Source organism: Gekko japonicus, unplaced genomic scaffold, assembly GCF_001447785.1.
Source record: "Gekko japonicus isolate JY-2015 unplaced genomic scaffold, Gekko_japonicus_V1.1 scaffold492, whole genome shotgun sequence".
Lineage (NCBI taxonomy): Eukaryota > Metazoa > Chordata > Lepidosauria > Squamata > Gekkonidae > Gekko > Gekko japonicus.
In genome coordinates, this window is record NW_015168060.1 from 102,712 (window position 1) to 122,679 (window position 19,968).

General features: G+C 45.7%; 1 protein-coding gene across 1 annotated transcript in view; it reads right to left on the minus strand.

Moving 5' to 3' along the window:
• The window catches only part of ACO1 (aconitase 1), a 68,763-nt gene that overhangs the window by 22,863 nt on the left and 25,932 nt on the right, over positions 1 to 19,968 (minus strand). Inside the window, 8 exon segments of the mRNA XM_015414536.1 lie at positions 500 to 659; positions 2,587 to 2,703; positions 5,849 to 5,949; positions 7,102 to 7,273; positions 8,803 to 8,942; positions 10,720 to 10,903; positions 11,415 to 11,484; positions 14,416 to 14,553. Coding sequence (XP_015270022.1) covers positions 500 to 659; positions 2,587 to 2,703; positions 5,849 to 5,949; positions 7,102 to 7,273; positions 8,803 to 8,942; positions 10,720 to 10,903; positions 11,415 to 11,484; positions 14,416 to 14,553 — 1,082 coding nt within the window.

Sequence of the window (19,968 nt, forward strand, 5' to 3'; positions counted from 1 at the left end):
CCTGCTGCTCCAGAGAAATTATCTTCAGAACGTCAAGAACATTGCACTATTTGGGGAAATGCACTGTAACTATCACCAGTCCCATGCATCTTCCTCAACCCCCTTGTGGCAGAAAAGAAAGGGAGAGACAGAGAGGAAACAGATGCATGGCCACAGAGCTACATTGTGATTCTTGATGAGGAGAGAAACAGCAGTTAGCTGTAAATGCTGTATATGCCATAGCTCTCTGAAGGGCATATGGGGAGGTACTGCCTATGAACTTGGAGGCAACTGTTATTCACCACAGGCAATTAAACTACTGCCTAAGTGCAAAGCTATGTTTGGTTCTGTCCCCTGCCCTCAGGATTCCCTGCTCTGGAGACTTAAAGAGCAGAACAGGGTCTTTGGACAATCTGTTGGGCAAATGTTTTCACAGGGAATATTTTTATCTTTCTCCCCGCCTTCAAACCCTGGATGAGAACTAGCGTTAAAGTGATGCCAGATGGTTAGGTGCACTTACCTGCACCCAGCATAACAGATGGATTACTAGTGTTGGTACAGCTGGTAATGGCAGCAATCACAACTGATCCGTGAGTGAGTTCAAACTCCTTGTCATTATAAACAAATTTCACATGGTTGCTCTGGCGCTCGGGGGCAATTTGAAAGCCTTTAAAACCTTGCTGCAGGGGAAAAACAAACACAGAAACAATGAGAATTTCAGTGACTAATGTTAAATAAAGAAGAGGCAGGCAATGAAATCACACTGTGTCTGCTGCTGGTAACTTCCATGGAGTAGAACAGCTAACAACTCTCCGTGGAACAGGACTCCCCTGACTCAGCAGAAAAGTCTATACATATTCTTTCTAACCTATTTAACATACATTAATATATAACGTATGCTATATATTCACGGTATGTACCTGTGTAGAAACACACCTTACCAGTTTAGATGAGGTCCACAGTAGGTTGCTTTGTCTTTCAGCAAAATTCTAAGTATTTCCCATGTCAAAATTGAACACTTCAAACTAGCCCCACCCCAAATTCATATAATAATCCTTGGCACATCAAAATCCCAAACAAAAACCCAACATTATAGGAAGGAAAGGGAGTAGATATCTCATGATTAGAGGTCCCATTGAAAAGCAGAGCAGGAAGGTTTAGAATGGCCTTGGTTAGAAGGTTTATAAAACTGACAGTGCTGTCCTTAAATAGAGTTATACCCTTCTAAGTCAACTGACTTAGTATAACTCTTGCTTAGGATAGTACTACAGGTAAGCAAGAGCAGCTCCACACAAATGACATATGAAAATGGTGGCAGGTAAGCAGAACATAATTTTAGATAATACACAGTGCACAAAACAGATAAGCTGGGGGGTGGGGGTGGACATAGAATTCACTGGCGAGGTTTCTCGTGAAAATGTTTGGGAACTATAAGCCAGTGTTGTCCAGTGGTCAGAGCATCAGACTAGGATCTCGGAGACCCAGGTTCAAATCCCCACTCTGCCATGGAAGCTCACTGGGTGACCTTGGGCCAGTCATTCTCTCTCAGCCTAACCCAGCTCACGAGTTCTTGCTATGAGGATAAAATGATGGGGAAAACAATGCATTTTATTTATTTCATTGATAGCCTGCCTTGTCTTGCTGAGACTCAAGCTGGCTCACACAAAGTTTAAAAAAGGCAATAAAAAAGGATGACAGCACACTGAGGAAAAAGCAGGGTATAAAATTTAAATAAAATCTGATATATATAAAAGCCCTGGTGTATTGGCACTTTCCAGCTCTCCCACTGGCTGTGCTCTGTGCTCCATCAGCCATTGGCCCATCAACCACCACTCAAGAGTACTCATGTGCCATTGGCTCAGTGCTGGGTCTGCTCCTCTGTCGCACCCACTGCCAGCCTGGCCACTGTTCCCTGTTTATTCTAACTGCCAAAATGGCTGTCTCTCCTCATGAAGAAGCTTCACCTCCTTGGCTCCCCCATGTCTGGCTGGCTACTAAGGTGGGCCAGTGGCCGACAAACCATTCTCTTCTCCTGCTGTGTGGCTCACTTTCCCCTCAGTGGCTGTTGCTAGGCAACCAAGCTTGGTTCTGTCAGTAAAAGGGCAAAGGCAGGCCTACTTTGGCCTTTGTGGGGAACTCACTGGGGCCAGTCCTGACTAGGGTTGCCAGCTCCAGGTTGGGAAATTCCTGAATATGTTGTGGTGGAGTATACAGAAGAGGCATCAGCTGAATAGAATGCCATAGACTCCACCCTCCAAACCAGTCACTTCCTCCTGGGAAACCATTGCTGCCAATCTCCAGGTGAGGGCTGGAGATCACTCAGAATCACAACTGCTCTTCAGATGGCAGAGATCAGTTCCCCTGGAGAAAATGGTGGACTCTGTATCATTATACCTTGCTGAGGTTGCCACAGCAAATTGACATGGAGTCCCAAAGGCCAGGGTACCCATCCAGAGCCTCTTTCTAGAGCTCAATGTATTTATTTCCACAATGGGCCTTATTCCTAGTACACACATAAATTCATACTAGGTTGAGACTGTCTGAAGCAGTTTTGCAAAAAACATAAAATGTAGCTGCAGGCTCAGAAAAGCTCAGAAAAGCTCTCACCTTGGCTCCTAAGCAGGTCTCAAAATCCTTCTTCATTTCGGAGACCTCCACTTTGTCCTGGGGCCTCTTTGGGCCACTGCAGCAAGGTACGACAGTCTTTAAATCCAACTCCACAATCTGTTGAGGAAAAACAGAGAACCTTCTGAGATGCAACCAAAGATGCAAGGCACTGTCCTCCACATTACTTCCAAAGCTCTAACTCAACAAAGTAACTTAAAATGTCTCAGCAGCATCATTTAAGAACATAAGAACAGCCATTTTAGATCAGACCAATCATCTATCTCATCTGGTATGCTGTGTGATGCCTCTAAGAAACCCAGAAGCAAAACACGGAGCCCCAAATCGGTCCCCTGTTTTCGCTCTACAGCATCTGGTATTCTTCAGATTACTGGCTCTGAACATGGATGTTCCAGTTAGCCATTATGGCTCATAGCCAGTGATGGACCTATCCTCCCTGAATGTGTCTGGACCCCCTCTAAAGATCCAGACCCATACAGCTGAACTAGTATTCTAATTACTCCACATTATCTATAGAGGCCCAGGTAGCAGCCACTGCCAGGGTGGCATTCTACCATCTTCGCTGGCTTGGCAGTTGGTTCCCTTTCTCGACCACGACGACCTAGCCACAGTGATCCATGCGACGGTCACCTCGAGGCTAGACCATTGTAACGCTCTCTACATGGGGCTGCCTTTGTCGCAAATCCAGAAGCTGCAGCTGGTGCAGAATGCTGCAGCCAGGGTGCTGATGGGCCTTCCTGGGGGGCACGCATCCAGCCTGTGCTGAAAGCGCTGCACTGGCTGCCGATAGCATACAGGATTCGCTTCAAAGTGCTGGTTCTTACCTTTAAAGCCCTAGATGGCCAGGGTCCGACATACCTACAGGACTGCCTCTCCCCATATGTTCCCCAACGAGCTCTACGGTCCGGGACTAAACATCTCCTGGTGGTTCCAGGTCCCAAAGAGGCCAGAGTGGTGACTAGGGCTAGGGCTTTTTCGGTGGCGGCTCCTACCTGATGGAATGAGCTCCCAGAGGAGATCCGGGCCCTGCGGGCCCTTGCACAGTTCCGCAGGGCCTGCAAGCCGGAGCTCTTCCACCAGGCGGCGGGGCCTGAAAGACGGAGCTCTTCCGCCAGGCGTTTGAGTAGGAGCCGCCATGACTGTTACCATCTGTCTATGACTATTACTATCTGTCCTAGCCCTTTATTACCAACTCGCCGTGAGCGCTAAAATGGTGGTACTGCGTGGAGCTGTGGCCACTAAGGATACCATCCTGATGAAGTCATCTGTTCCCTTGTTAGCTATTGTGGACGCCACCCTGAGCCCGTTCGCAGGGAGGGCGGGTTATAAATTTAAATAAATAAATAATAAATACTAGTAACATGCTATTATAGTAGGGGTGTTTGAATCTGAGAAACCCTATGGGAAAGAGAGACATGCTGCAAAAAAGCCCTCAGGAAAAGCCAGGTGCATCCAGTCTCCTGGGTGACTCCTGGGACACATAGTACCAGAGATGGAGGACAGATTCTACCCTTTCCAGCCAGGGATCTTGGCTAAAATTTCCATGCACAGGATTGTAAATTCCCAGTCTCCTTCTCCTACTCCAGCATGAAATATCCTTGGAGATGCTGTTCTGCAGGATGGAGGTACCCAAGAACAGTGGGGGGGGGGGATGCATTGGCCAAAAAACCCGACACCCCTGCCTTGTGCATCCAGATGATGCTTTGTTTCTGTTTCCAAAGAAAGAGGTTGCTAAACCCAGACTCAAGAAAGCCAAGATGAGGGCACGCCACTGTCCACCACATCTGCCCAAGATGTGATCAGCACTTTGCTAACCAGACAGCTGATAACAACTAACCTGAAGCTCCCTGCTTTCCCCCACCCTTATTCCACTGGAGATCCTTTGAATTTTATCTCCAAGACTCACGAAGCAACCAATGGAAACACTGGGGCATAATGTTGGGGAATGGTAAACTGGAATGTTTACAATGCCTCCAACCTGCATATTGCTTTGGGATTGCTATTTTTAAAATTAAAAAAGCAATGGCATTTCCTTTAAAACCAAACCAGAAGCAACCTAAGGCCTCTTTAATCAAGCCCCTGTGGCCAAGACTATTGCCAGAGCAGGATTCTGGAGCTAGGATAAAGCAAGGTTCCCTATACCACACTAGAGAGTTAGGTGAAACTGAAAACAAAAAGAAAAGGTACCCTGCCATTGCAATGAAGCTGAACTGTGACTCCAGTTCTCTGGGTCGGCAAATAGCCGTAGTATTATTAATTGTCTATCAGGTAGTTGTAAGATTTTGACTTCTTAATACTAGGTACTAGGGGCAGAAAGAGGAAAAGCTGTTGTCTTTATATCCTAAACTAGGGAGCAAAGCCCGTTGTGGACGGAGACAACGGGCGCCTAGACAGGTAGGGTGGGTGAGTGGGTGGGTGAAGGAAGGAAGGGGGGAGGGAGAAAGCTTCCTCCATCTGGCCGGGCGGGTTGGTGAAGGGAGGGAGAGAGAGAGAAAGTGGGGGGGGGGAGAGAGGAAGGAAGGAAGGAAGGAAGAAAGTCTCCCCTGTCTGTATGGCTTCCTGGGTGGGTTGGCAAAGTGGGGCGGGTGGGGGAGGGAAATCGGGGCGCGGCATGGGGCGCATTGCCACCGCACGCTCAGATGCAGCGCTCGCCTCCTGCCTCCCAGCCAATGGCAAGGCAGTAGCCTTGAGCAGCAGCTGGCCGACACGGCCAATGGAAGCTGGGGAAGCTTGTGACGGACAGCTGAAGCCTCCAAACACTGTCGGTGTGCATTTTCTCCCGGCTGCGTGAGGCTGCGTCTTATGCAATTATATATAAGGGAGATTTTCTACTGAATCCTTGGACTGGCCACTCGGTAACAGAATAATGGACTTAGAGAGACCTTTGGTCTGATCTAGTAAAGCACTTCCCATATTCTTACTAGGCAATACATGTTGGGATAGGGTTTTTTGGTTTTTTTGTTTTGGTAATCTCTCATCTGATCTGAATCTGTATGATGACATGATTCTACTTTTACTTTGCAACTGTGTGCTGGAGATGTAACTTAAAAAAATGAAGGCAAAGATTCTCAAACAGATGGAACAGGCTGTTCATCACAATCACTCGACAGATGACACCAAAATGAGGATCACTTTTACTATTATATCCAGTCTTCTTTCTCATATCAAATGAAATGGTACTATGATCTTTTGTGAAGAAAGCTCTAAAAAAGAGCAGAAAGCTAAAAGATTAAGAAAAATCTACCTGGGTAAAAGCTGGGTCCTGTGATGAATCACTAAAATCTCTGAACATTCCGACAGCCTGAAGGTATTTCCTTATATACTTAATCTTTTCGTCATCACGGCCTAAAGCGGACAGAAATCACCACTCAGTAAAATTACATTTAAAAGACAGAAATAAACCACTGAAATTTATAAGCAGGTTAATCAATTCAAACATTTTGACTAACTGAAAACACTGCCCTGGATTAACTTCTGTCTTTCTGCAGGTGCTTAACCTGGGCAGGGCCAGAGGGGTGAGCCCTGGGGCAGGAGCGGAAGGGCAGGAGCCAAAGGGCTCTTGGCTTGTGGCTCTTAGCCTGGGTCCTGCAATCAACCCAGATTAGGGTTGCCAGGTCCCTCCGGTCCACCAGTGGGCAGTGGGGGCGGGGTAGGGTTGCCAGATGCAGGCTGGGAAACTCCTGGAGATTTGGGGGTGGAGCCTGGGGGAGGACAAGGACCTCAGTGGGCTACCATGCCATAGAGTCCACCCTCCAAAGCATCAATTTTCTCCAGGGGAGCTGATCTCTGTAGTCTGGAGACAAGCTGTAATTCCAGGGGATCCCCAGGCCCCACCTGGAGACTGGCATCCCTAGCCCAGATTGTTTTGTTTTAATTTGTATTTTTGTCCTTGTAATTTGGAAGCTTTTTCTTCTTGAAAGCTGTTTTGGCTCCCTCTATAGAAAAAGCAGCCTAAAAACATGGAAATAAATAAATAAACTGGCAATGTTATTATTAATTTTTTTTTTAAATACGTTGTTAGAAAAACTGCAGAAGGAAGCACCATCCTAGAAGACGAATTCCCCCACTCAGTCTTACAGTGAAAGAAATGTCTTTTCTTAGAAGTTGCCAATGCATCATCTAATATCAAAGGAAAAAATTCTTCTTCCTCCCAATAACTATTGACATTTTTATGCAGATTTATGCAATTGGTTAACCAACCAGTCGATTAAAAGTACACACAACTGCAGTATTTTAGTTATCTGGCAACACTCAAAGGGATAAACATAATTTGAAACACACTAGCTTGCTTGCACTGGAGTTACATCAGTCAGCTACATATAAGCTCAAATCCCTTGTTTCCAGGAATCCAGATTCACTATATTTATATGCTGCCATTTTCCCAAAATGGAACTCAACAATATATATTGGGTTCACAGGACATCCTCCATCCAGCCAGAGTCAACCAGAGCTTGACTTCAACATGGCTGCTCTTTCTGATGTGACCCTCACACTTACCAGTCTGAACCAGGTACTGGATGCTAACTTCGTCCACAGGGAAGAAGGCTGCAGTTGCTCCATACTCTGGGCACATGTTGGCAATGGTGGCTCGATCAGCAATGGACAGGTGAGTGACCCCAGGCCCAAAGAACTCGACAAATTTACCCACAACCCCAACCTGGCGTAGATGCTGCAACAGATTATATATATAAGAAACACATTCAGTATCATTCGACATAACCTTATCCCAGACAACATAGAAGTGGCCAAACCAGAAGTGCCTCAGTGGTTTGTGTGATCATCCACCTATGGTTCATGTGACCATCCAAACATGAGACACTCCATTAATGACGGTTAGTTAGGGCCTGTGAAAGCAGGATCTGAAAACATGGCTTGAAGTTGATTTGTTAAACACAGTCTTAATTAGGGTTTCTTGTAATTTGTGAACTCCAGCACCCTGGCTTAATCCTTTCTTGTTTTGCAGTGCCATCCTTGTTTATGGTCGGGCTACAGAGATGCCTGGCCAGAGTGAAGACAATGTAGGGTTGCCAAGTCACTCACGGTTTAAAGCGGGGGATAGTTGGTACCACAGAGCTTTCAGGCTGATCGCTAGAGCGTCCGCCTGTGACGTGGACTGGCGGATTGGGGACCCTTTGAGCGGGGGAACCTCCACCCTCCCGGGGGACCTGGCAGCCCTAAGACAATGGGATGGATCCAGACTAAAAGGTCAATTGTCACCAAATCCCCTTTCCTATGGCACACTCCCTTCGTGTCATCCCGCAGGGTCTCCTGTCCCCCAGGAGCAGCACTTCATGGAGATCAGTGGACAGCAGCGGCGGGGGGGGGGGGGGAGAGAAGAAAACTTCCATTCTGCCCTTGGGAAATTTTGCCTGGATCCAACCTCATGAAACCAGCATTTGTTGACAATCCCTCCAATCCGAATTTTCATCCGCAAGATAAATCCTGCTTTCACAGACTAACCACAGCTTAAAATTAGCCACGATTTTATGTTACAATCGATTATTGCCATCCCCTCCCTCGAGCACACACACAATCAAGGACTGATTTGAATTTTTAAAAGCCACAAGACATTTGTCCTGATACTAATGTTGCCATTACTACTCGCCAAAAAACAGTACATTTAAACGTCCCCCAAAATGGGATGCACCCATGTCGAACATTTCTAAATGCCGTGAATAATTGACCTCAAGTATAAACATAAAGTAATGATCGGAAGCACAAAGCTTCGTGATCCTTCAGTTTTCTTCCCAGAATAAAATAAGCACACTGCATGGCAACTTTTGCTTAAACAGGATATTCAAACATTTAAAGTCATTTTAAAAGGACTTCTTGTGTCTGCAGCCTGCTCCGGCATGCTGTGTAACCTGAAGACATCTTTCTCGACAGTCATCTTTTTAAAATCATTCTAGTGTCTTGTCAGATGTTTTGTCCTGAAGAGATTCCCTCCCACCCAGCACTGCAGCAACTCAGAACAGTATGGCTTGCCTGAGGCGGCCTAATGAATTTGTGAATTATGGGAAATTTGAACACAGGACTTTCTGGCTCACTGCTCATGCATTTAGCCACCTGATGGTAATTATACCTGAAGGCCCTGAAGACCTGTCTACCATAAGCAAACCTCTGGATGGAGGACCACATCCTAGAAGATGGGCAACAGAAGGTATGAGTGGTGGCCAAGGTGTCACATTATTTTATTACCTTGGTAACAGTGAGCACGATGTCTGTGGATGTGACAAGCGGTTGAGGATTTCCTGTCAATCTGTAGCCAATCACTTCAGGAAGCACCATGCTGATTGGTTGGCCCAGCATCACAGCTTCTGCTTCAATGCCACCAACGCCTAAAGAGCAAAAAGGTAACTGTTAATGTGACTCTCTCCCTCCCCTGCAACCAGATAAGATCAGCACAAAAGCCTAATGAGGCGAGTGAACAGCAATACCTACAAGCAAGCGCTAATAGCAAAGCAGATTAACGATGGCACTGTACATACCCTTGGGACTTTGGTTTCCAGAAATGCTTGCCTACAGATGGGGATTTTGTGCATTTGTGACACTTCTTAAATTGCATTAAGCACTGCTGTAACTGGGTAGGCTAAGTCAAAGGTCAGCCTTGGATTTCTTGCATTTCTTCTTCTTGTCTGCCATGGAAACCGAAGGCTGCATGCATCTAAAGTACATCTGCTCTCCAGGACAAACCCTTCAAAGTTGTAGGACTTGGCACTGCATACCTGTTCCTGCTAACTGACCAGGCAACCACATTATATACCTTTAGGGAAAGCAAATCCCACCTGAAACTGGAAGAGACTTGAATGTGTGGTTTGTTGGAACTGCTGAGTCTGGGTTCTCTTTAAATGCTAGATTAGGCAAGTACTAGGTGAGATTTTAATTGGGTTTTAATCTCCAAGAGGTTTAATCTGCTTGGTGGGTTGCCATTCTGTGCTTATTATACTTTTATTATTGAAGCTTGGTTTGAAATATGTTGCAGCACGTCTGCAGTTTTTGGGATGGGACAGAATTTTTACAAAAGACTATCTATGCAATCCTAAAACAAGTTACATCCTTCGACGTCCATGAATGTCCTGGGAGGGTGTAACTCTGTTCATGATTGCACTGTAAGGGAATACATAGCGCAAGTCAATATACACCTAATCCCAAAGTAACCATTTCTTATCAAACATTATCCTTTGCAGGTCAATTTATTTACCTCTCCCATCTGGCTCCCCAATAGGGACCCCAAGCGGCTTACATAGTTCTCCTCATTTTATCCTCACAACAGCTCTGTGCAGCAGGTTAGGCTGAGAGTGTGTGATTGCCCCAAGGTCACCCAGCAAACTTCCATGGCAGAGTGAGCATTTGAACCAGCATTTCCCAGATCCTCATTTGATCTAACCACTAGACCACCCTGTGTCAGGGTCTCGTAAGCCTCCAGAGCGAGTGTCTCCTTTCCCACCTTACCTGCAGCAGATATGTTGTCAGTGCTGAACACCAAAAGATAAATCGGGGAGCCCATACAGGCAGCCATTTCACAACTCATTTGCTCACACATTTTACTCACTGGACATTTAGCAAAATCATCCTTAGCATCTGGCAAGATGATCCAGATGATGGAGCTGAAGCTACTGCAGGTAAAGATGGCTCAATGGGAGTAGTCTGGTTACCTGTCTGAGCTCAGGTTCTCTGCGTCTGATCCCACTTTACTTTACCAACAGTGACATCAGGCCAACACATCTCTTGGACACAGTGAGAGCAGAAAGAGTGAGATTCGCCCCAAGGAGACAGACCTTTTGCCCAGACCTCATTTCTTAACTGCCTTAAAGAAGTGTCCACATGACAACTGCACCAGCTCTGGTTCAAAGATTTACCATTCCCAATGTGAGAGTTGCCAAAGAGCTCTTCTCCATAACGGTGTTCCATGCGCAAGCAATAGATCTAAAAGCTCCTCATTACCGAAATTACTGAGCCACTGAGCTGTACTCATTTGGGCAGCTGAACTCAAAGCAAGACTTAGACGGCAAGTCTTACATGTACATGAAGGCACTATTATACTGGATTAGATCTCCATCCCATATAGCCCTCTGTAATCCAACTGGCAGCAGCCTTCGAGACAGAGGCACTTACCCCAGCCAAGCACTCCTAAGCCATTAATCATGGTGGTATGGGAATCAGTGCCCACGACACTGTCCGGATAGTAATATCCCTTCTGATCAAAGACCACTCTGGCCAAGTACTCTAAATTCACTTGATGGACAATCCCAGAGCCTGGGGGAATAATCCTCATGTTCTGGAAGGCTTGGGAGCCCCACTGAAACACAAAAGGGAAAAGGGAGAGATGTGAAAATGCAGGACCACAGCCAGCTAGTCAGTGCTCTCCTTGCTCACGTGTAAAAATTATGACGTGTCAGATAGTAATGGGGTATGAAAAATCACACAAACACATGGAATTGCCTTCTTCTGAGCTAGACTACCAGTCTATCGAAGTCCTTATTGTCTGCTGGCAGTGGCTTTCACACCACTAACTGCCTGAGCATTTTTTTTTTTTACACACCACTAACTGCCTGAGCATTTTTTTAAAAAAAAACAAACAAACCTGGAGACTGAACCTGGGACCTTCTGTGTTCAAAACACATGTTCTTCCACTTAGCTGCATCCCTGAGTCAAGAAGCTAAGGCTCTATCCTGGCTCTGCCCTCACGGTTATGCCTGCTCAAGACCCTTCCTGAAGGCCAGGATGTTTGGAAACAAATGCTGACCACTCTCGAGGCAACTCAGTTATTCCAGCTTTGTGTGCAAAAAGTGGAGTGTTCCTTCCTATACCTTTAAGAACTCAAATCTTTCTTTGTTCCTTTCAAACTCCAGATCTTGATTCTTCTGTAAACTGTCTGGCCTGCAAAAAGAAAAACAACAACAAAACAAGTATGGATATCAGAGTGATAACAGCTTCAACAGGATCTAGCACAGAAGCCAACGTGTGTGGGCAAAAAACAAACAAAGCCCGGTTTGTATTTCAGCTCAGCTGTTTCATGCACTTTAATTACCTTGCATCTGGGCGCTAGGAACAAGCTACAGAGAGAGCTTAAGTAGCTTTCATGGTAATTCCGACTGTCTGGCTCACGGGCTAATTCCACACTGAATGCAGGTATATTGGCAGAGTCTAGCCTCAACGTCAAAGGAACGGAAAGTTTTCTAAACCATCAATTATAAGCAAAAAGCATTCTTCTGGGGGTGGGGTGTGTGTGTGTGTGTGGGGAAAGTAATGCTCCTGCTGATCTGTAAAAATCTGTTAAGCGCTTTGAAAAACATACCACACAGTTCTTTTTATACCAGAAGCGCTGATGTTATCTTTCACCACTTGCATGAAGCAACAGGCAGTAGCCCTTTGATTGCCGTTACAACCCAGGATATGTCTCAGTTGTACAGCATCTGCTTTGCACACAGCAGGTCCCAGGTTCAGTCCCCAGTTTCTCCAGTGAAGAGGGTTGTGTAGACAGTGATGTGAAAGATCTTTTATCTGAGACCCTAGCAAGTACACAGTCAGAGCTGGCTATACTGGGAGATGAATTCGTAGCTTGGAGTTCAGGCATGTGGCTGTCGGCTGCCCCTCTCCCTCCCCTCCTGCAGGATTTGCAGGATCAGTCCTCCAGCTGATCAGCGGGCCACGTGCTCCTGCCAATCAGCTGGAGGACCCTTTGGGTCTCACGGGAAGGGAGGGAGAGAGGTGGCCACTGGTGCCTGGGGCTTCTCCTGCCGGCCAGCTGGCTGGGGGCAGGCAGGAGTGCACAAAATCGTAGGATCCCCCTCCCCCTCCTGGGGACTGGCATCCCTACTGAGCAGGGGGTTGGACTAGAGAGTCTGTATAGCTCCTTCCAACTCTGTGTGATTCTCTGATTCTATTCTATGATTTACCAAAGGTCTGACTCGGTATAAGACAGCAACACAAAAGAAAGAGCACAAACCCAACCCAAAATGGCATTGGATACCTAAAAGGTTGAAGGTACAAGCATATATATATATATACACACACACACATATATATGATTAAACAAAATATTTAATATTACAGTGCACTTGAATAGTTCATTAAAAACAAAACATGCGTTTAGGACACACACCGGGCAGTACGCATTACAAACAATGCAGTATACTACTAGTGGCGCTGACTGTAAACGATAAGCCAGTGAAATTGGATCAGATGTGTTTCGGCCATAAGGGCCTTCTTCAGTGGTCACAATTTAATTCCACATACACACTATACAAAACAATCTGTATCACAGTAAAGCTTTTAAGGTCATGTGGGTACATTCCAAAATAATTCAAGTGTCACAAAACTACTCTGTGGGACTATCACATTTAGCTACATATCTTTATAGCCACACCAAAGGGAATGTGAGATGATATACTAATACGGAGTACAACCATTCCTTCACCCAGTGTGCATATGTGTCCTGCAACAGTAAATTCAGAAACAGTATAAGACAGCTTCATGAAATAAATGAAATAAATTGTTGGCAAATTTGTTTTCAGACAGCCATCTTTTACAAACAACTGTCAGATTTTTGTCCCATATGGCACCCACTGATAAGAAAAATAATAGTGCAAGTGAAGTACAAGCACTGTGGAAAGGATCTAAAGAGCTAATTGGGTTTACATAGTGGAACTGTTGGCTTCTCTTCCTCTTTGACTAGCAGACCTGTTACCAGTTTGGCTCTCAAAAGCTCAGATCCTGAAACTCAGGCTGGTCTCTAGGACGCTACTGGACTCAACTCTAACTGCTTTACTGCAGACCAACACGGCGACCCTCTGAAACGATCTGAACTCCAAGGAAACAGTAAAGACATAAGTCTCTGACAGAGTAGTTCTCAGGATCTCTGTGTGAAGCTACTGCACTTTTGCAGGTGGGGAGGTAGGCGACTGAGAGCTGAATTATAAGAGATATCACAAATGGCTCCCCTTCCCATCTTTGAGTTCACTGTTTAAATATCCCAGCTTCACTCATCTTTAGCATCTTTAGGTAAAGGCCTAGATTGCAGGAAAACCCAAATAAGGGAGGGGAGGGGGAGGGGTTGTGGCTTAGTGGAAGTGCTTCTGCTTTGCAAACAGAAGGTCTCAGGTTCAATCCCCTGCATCTCCAGTTAAAAGGACCAAGCAGTAGGGGATATGAAAGACCTCTGCCTGAGACCCTGGAGAGCTGCTGCTAGTCTGAGTTGACAGTACTGACCCTGATGGACCAATTATCTGATTCAGTATAAGCCGGCTTTGTGTATGTCCATTAAGAGTCCAAAGAATACGATTCGATCATGCTTGTGGTCAGGGGTCATTTCGTAGAAAAAGAGGTGCAGGAGCTCATTAGCAGAGCTCATTAGCATAGCTTATTTGCATATGCAACGCCCTCTGACATCACCGGACCTCTGACATCACCCACCGCTCAGGCTCCACGGGATTGTTTTGGATTGCTAGCTATTGGGGGGGGGGACGTGCAGATCTGCCCTCACAGAGGAGGGAGAGTTTATACCTGAATAAAACTTGGTCTTAAAGGTGCCACTGGACTCCTTTGGATTGCTAGCTATGAAGGGGGGGAATGAGCAGATCTGTCCTCACAGAGGAGGGAGAGCTTGTACCTGAAGGTGGGCCAGGGGGGTTGGGGCTCTGCAACTTACCTGACTGCTTCTTGCTCCTCGTGGCCCGACTGAGGGCTGCTTGGAACCAGGGGTGGGGCTTGGTGCATGTGCCCGCCCCCTGGGCTCCTTACTGCCGGAGCTCCGCTCCTGTGCGCTCCCGCAGGAAATGACCCCTGCTTGTGGTAAGAGCTGCAACTTACCTCCGGTTAAAGTCAACCTGGATGGAATGGTCAATGACTAAATCAGCAGGACAGATAGGGTTGATTTTTTCTGGATCTCCTCCTAGCACCTTCACGGCATCACGCATAGCAGCAAAATCAACCACTGCAGGGACGCCCCTGTAATAGAAAAGTCCAACAAAGGGAGGGAGGTTTATGAGCCAGCAGCCCACTTGGGGGGCCATACTGATTTGCAATTCAGATCTTACATCAAAACACAAAACAGTAGCAGTTATGGTAGGCCAAAATGTGTAGATATTCAGGATGCTAAAGGGATATCATTGTGAGGTGCCATTCTATACGGCCAAGGGCAGGACAAATAAAAAAGGCATTGTGACGATGCAGCCTGAAGTGCGAACAGCCTGTATGCACATCAGCTCCGTGCACAAAGAAAAAGGAGCACACACAGGCTGGAGGGTGGGATCAGCAGGCACTATCATGATACTTCCTCCCCGCATTTATTATGCCTCATTTATAGTGTTGTTAAGATATAGCCACAGATTTCTCTTATTCTCATTTTTGGTCTTTTCAAGGACGGGTTTCTCTTTTATTTCTTAATGTAGAAAAAACAATGTACACTTTCGTAACTTCAGCCCTTGCAGTTGTTTTATCTTATGTGTCACAGGATAATGCTCCAGCAGGAGGACAGGAAGGCCTGCAAAGACACTGCCAGCCTCTGAGCATCTACGGAGTGAAATTCTGAAATTTCTGCCGAACCTTCCTTCCTGCCCCTCTTCTTTTCGAAATTCTCTTTGATCGAAACAGACCTGATCCGACACTGACTCCAAATTCGTAAAAAGAGGAAAAGAAATCAACTGCTATATTTCTGAGAGAAAGCGGATGAAGAGGGATTAAAAGGATTTCTCTTCATAATGCTACTAGTTTTGCACTGTGTACGTGGGACGAGTGCTCAGTGATTTAGGATTTAGCACATCTAACATTGATAAAAATACTCTTTCTAGCATTACATTTAATGAAAAGGAACTGAAACAGACAGCGGAAACCAGGTCTGCAATATTTTTAACCTCCATTAATGCATAGGGTTGCCAAATCCAGCCTGAGAAATTCCTGAAGATTTGGTGGGCGGCGCTTGTGGAGGGGGGAGGGAACTTGGAGAGGAACTGCATGTAGAATCCATGGTATGCTGTGCATTCTGAAGCCGCCATTTTCTCCAGGGGAACTGATCTCTGTAGTCCATAGATTAGTTGTGCTTCCAGGAGAACTCCAGGCCCCACCTGCCGGGTTGCCAGGTCTCCCCTGGCCACCAGTGAGGGATGGGTGTGTGTGTTAGGGCTGACAGATCCAGGGTTGAAAAAATCCTGGAGGTTTGGGGATAGAGCCTGGGGAGGACAGGGACCTCAGTGGGGTAATGCCACAGGGTCCATTCTCCAAAGTGCCCATTTTCTCCAGGAGATCTGATCTCTGTAGTCTGGAGATGAGCTGTAATTCCGGGGAATCCCCAGGTCCCACCTGGAGGCTGGCATCCCCTACCCACCAGAAAGTCAGCAGCCCTATTAATACATCAGTCAACTAGAGCTGCACTTGAATAATTTGTGACGAATGCTAGAGTTAAGGAACTGCTTTATTCTTAAAGTCTATTTTGGATCATGTCTGTTACTGTAAAAAGGAATAAAAATGTCTGAGGTGGCCTGCCTTTCTAAAAATGGGGTTCATCTTTGTTTATTCAGTTTGAAGTTCTTTCACACATTACTCAAAGTTCCCCTATTGTGGCCCAGATAATATAAATATCTATTTATTCATGATTTTATGTTCTGCCTTTCTTCTAAAAAAAAACACGCCTAAGGCAGCTAAAAAAATCACTCCAAAGGCAGATGAAATCATAGACAAATAATCACTGCCAATTAAAGCAATAAAACGAATCAATCAAGAAAAGGTAATATACTTGTAAAAGAGTAGCTGCCTTCAGCACATACATTATTAGAATGGATGAACTGGACGAACAACCTGCTGCCTAAGGGATCATTACATCAGATTTGAATTGACGAGGAGGATATGGCTCAGTAGCAGAACCTCTGCTTAGCATGTAGAAGGTCCCAGATTCAACCCCCAGCATCTCCAGTAGGGTCACCAGTCTGGGTTGAGAAATACCTAGAGATTTTGGGGATGGAGCCTGAGGAAGGCAGGATTTGGGGATGGCAATGACCTCAGCAGGGTATAATGCCATGGAATCCACCCTCCAAAGCAGCCATTTTCTCCAGGGGAACTGATCTTGGTTGCCTGGAGATTAATTGTAATAGTGGGAGATCTCCAGGTGCCATCTGGAGGTTGGTGACCGTAATCTCTAGTTAAAAGCACGGGATAGTGGGTGATGCGAAAGACCATCATCAAAGAATTTGGAGAGCTACTGCCAGTCTGAGTAGACAACACTGACCTTAATGAACCAAGGGACTGGTTGAGTATAAGGAGCCTTCATGTGACAAAGATCTCCAAATATCTGATTAAAATACAAATGATTCATCATTGTATGGCCCTAACAGGAACTCATTTTCTGGTTTTGTTACAGACTCTCCATGCTACCTCTCAGATCAGGTCACATCTGATGCTCAAGTTTTTAAAAGTGATTTGAAGCAAGAACTAGTCCCCACTACATAAATAGATCCAGATTATAAAATCTGCATAGGACAGCCTTGGTGGTGGAATGTGCCCTCAAGTAACAGCTGAACTATGGTGATCCCATAGGGTTTTCAAGGCCAGAGATGAACAGAGGTGGGCTGCCATCTCCTGCCTCTGCATAGCAACTCTGGGCTTCCTTGGTGGTCTCCCATCCAAGCACTAACCAGGGCTGATGTTTCTTAGCTCCCGTGATCTGATGAGACCAGGGCAGCCGGCACCATTCCAGGGCAGGGCAGGCCAGCCTTACAGGCCGGGAATTAAAAAGTGCATGGTTTTTAATTTGCATGCTAGTCAAACTGACTTGCTGGTTAAGGAAGGGATGAACTCTTCAAGGTCATATTTAGGGGATGAATTAAATAGTGTGTGTCATTTTAAAAGACCCTAATGGTTAACCAAAGACAATTCCATTATTAGGGTTGCCAGCAATGTTCCCTCTAAGCTGAGTTAGTGTGAGCTAGCTCACAGTTTTTTAGCCTCCGGCTCACACATTTTTGTCTTTGCTCAGAAAGGATGGCTCCAGAGCAAACTAATTGATGCAGTAGCCAAATCGCTCGCTCACCACTTTAATGCCAGTAGCTCACAAAGTTGAATTTTTGCTCACAAGACTCCACAGCTTAGAGGGAATATTGGTTGCCAGTTCCTGGTTGGGAAATACCTGGAGATGTTGGGGGGTGGGTCATGGAGAGGGACCTCAGCCGGGTGTAATGCATAGAGTCCACCCTCCAAAGCAGCCACTTGCTCCAGGGGAACCGATCTTGGTTGTCTGGAGATCAACTGTAATAGCGGGAGGGCTCCAGGTGCCATCTGGAGGTTGGCAACAGTATCCATTATTCAGATAATGGTTTGATCTAGGCTAAATTTTCCACACACAGAAGGCATATTTGTTAGGGTAACAAAATATCCCCAACCCCACCCTATATAGCTCAATGTTCCTCTTGAAATGCTGTTCCTATGGGACCCTCAAGAACGGCAGTGGGGCAAATCGGGGTGGGGGAGGTAGGAACATCCTGTTCCCCTTCCATAAGTAGAAAATTTAGTCTGGATCCAACCCAATTTTTCCAGTATGTGTTCTTTCTGGGGTCTAGCAAAAGCTTAACAAAACATTTGTTAGGGGAAGCTATGTGTGGCTATAAAGTACCTTTGCTAGGATTGGCTAAAGCAACCCACAGCCGTCTGGAACAGTTTCAGAAAGATTTACTTAACTTAGAAAAGTTAAGCTATTGGTTTCCTTAAGACCACACAACAAGATAAAGCCAGGCTTGGAAAAGAAACACCAAATCCTGGCAGTCTCTGTCCTGTATTCTAATACTACAATAGATGTTTGTATTTCCTTTAGCCACAAGAAATAAACTTGCAAGTTCCTTGGAAAACAGGCAGGTTTCGCTGTCTTTGTTCTGTCCCAGGTTGCGAGGATCAGATCTTCACCGCACAGCATTTTAAATGCTACTTGGAGAAAAGAAGATAACATTTAAAAGGTCAGTGTCTACAAGATCTAGTGGGGTAAAGTTTTCTTAAACTGTATCAGTTCATGTTGCAGGGATTTTGTGTTTGTGCAAGCATGCATGCCTATGGGTGTGAAAGAGAACACTACATGTTTGAATGCTGTCCCACAAAAAAACTCTCCCTGTGCACTAAAAACCAATACATGGTAAGAAGGTAGTTAGGTTGAATCCTCCTCGCTGACCTGCGCACTTTCTACATGTAGCCGTATTTACTATATGCAGCAGGCAACTCCCACCCCATCTAAACCCTGAAGTGGTACACTCCAGGGAAAAAAGATTACCATTTGATTGTGCTGACTGGATGAGCCAACCAAATTCTAGAGTCCTGTATTTGGTGGTGGCATCCTTGATGAGGCCCTAGCATGAATTCAGGATTGGGGGAAAAAAAAACATTTCTCCCTATACCAAACTAAAGTGGACACTGAAGAAGGGAGGGAGTTGGCTTTGTAGTACAACGAAGGTCTACAGGGACATCTGGGGCAGGACAATGAGTGTGGGGAACACTGGCTATGCTCAAGACATTCACACATACACCTCACCCCTGCAAATGTGCAACCTATATTGGAAGCTTGTTGCTCTCTCCATACAGAGAGAATGAAGGAGGGGAGAGAATGTTTCTTGGGTGTGATGAACAGGAACTGAGAACAGGAAGCAAGAATCAACTGAACTTCCTCAGCCACTCACAACTGCATTTGCCACATCCAAAATGGCTTGGGATTGGTTTACCTGGAACTTGGTTGCCTAGAGTGTCTTTGCTTTTATTGTAACCAGGTCCTTTAGGAGAGAGGTGGGATAGAACTGTTTTAAACAAGCGAACATCAGTCTTTGTTTCATAACTTATTCCCTGACATACAAGACAAGAAGGGTGTCATTTCACGTAATTCATCTGCTGCCACACTCAGGAACCGGTGGCCTTAGAAGGCAGAGATTACAGCCCTTCACTTGAATTCCTTTTACATTTTCAAGGCTGAATGGTAAATAGCTTGGGGGCTGTGGCGTAGCAGTGGAGTCGCATGAAATTTAGGGAGTCTGTGCCCACTGCAGAACTTCCTGTTCCTTTCTTTGCAGTTTTCAAGTGCTCATCCGGCTGAGGTAAAGCACAATCCTTCCCTCCCCTCTATTGGGAGGGTGAGATGGGCAGACATCTTTGGATGTGGAACCCCTTTAAAAGCCTTCTTTGTTTCCCTGCCCCATCTTGCCATCACTATATTTCCTCGCCTGAGCTATAGTATACCAGGGTCTGAAACCTTTGTGGGAGATGATCATTATGGGAAGAGGATTTGGAGAAATGAATATACTTAATATGAATGGAATTGACATCTCTGTGGGAAATGATAGGTTTCTGGTTGAGTGGTTGTAATGTATTCAATAGCTGCCATTGCAATATATGAATCATCTA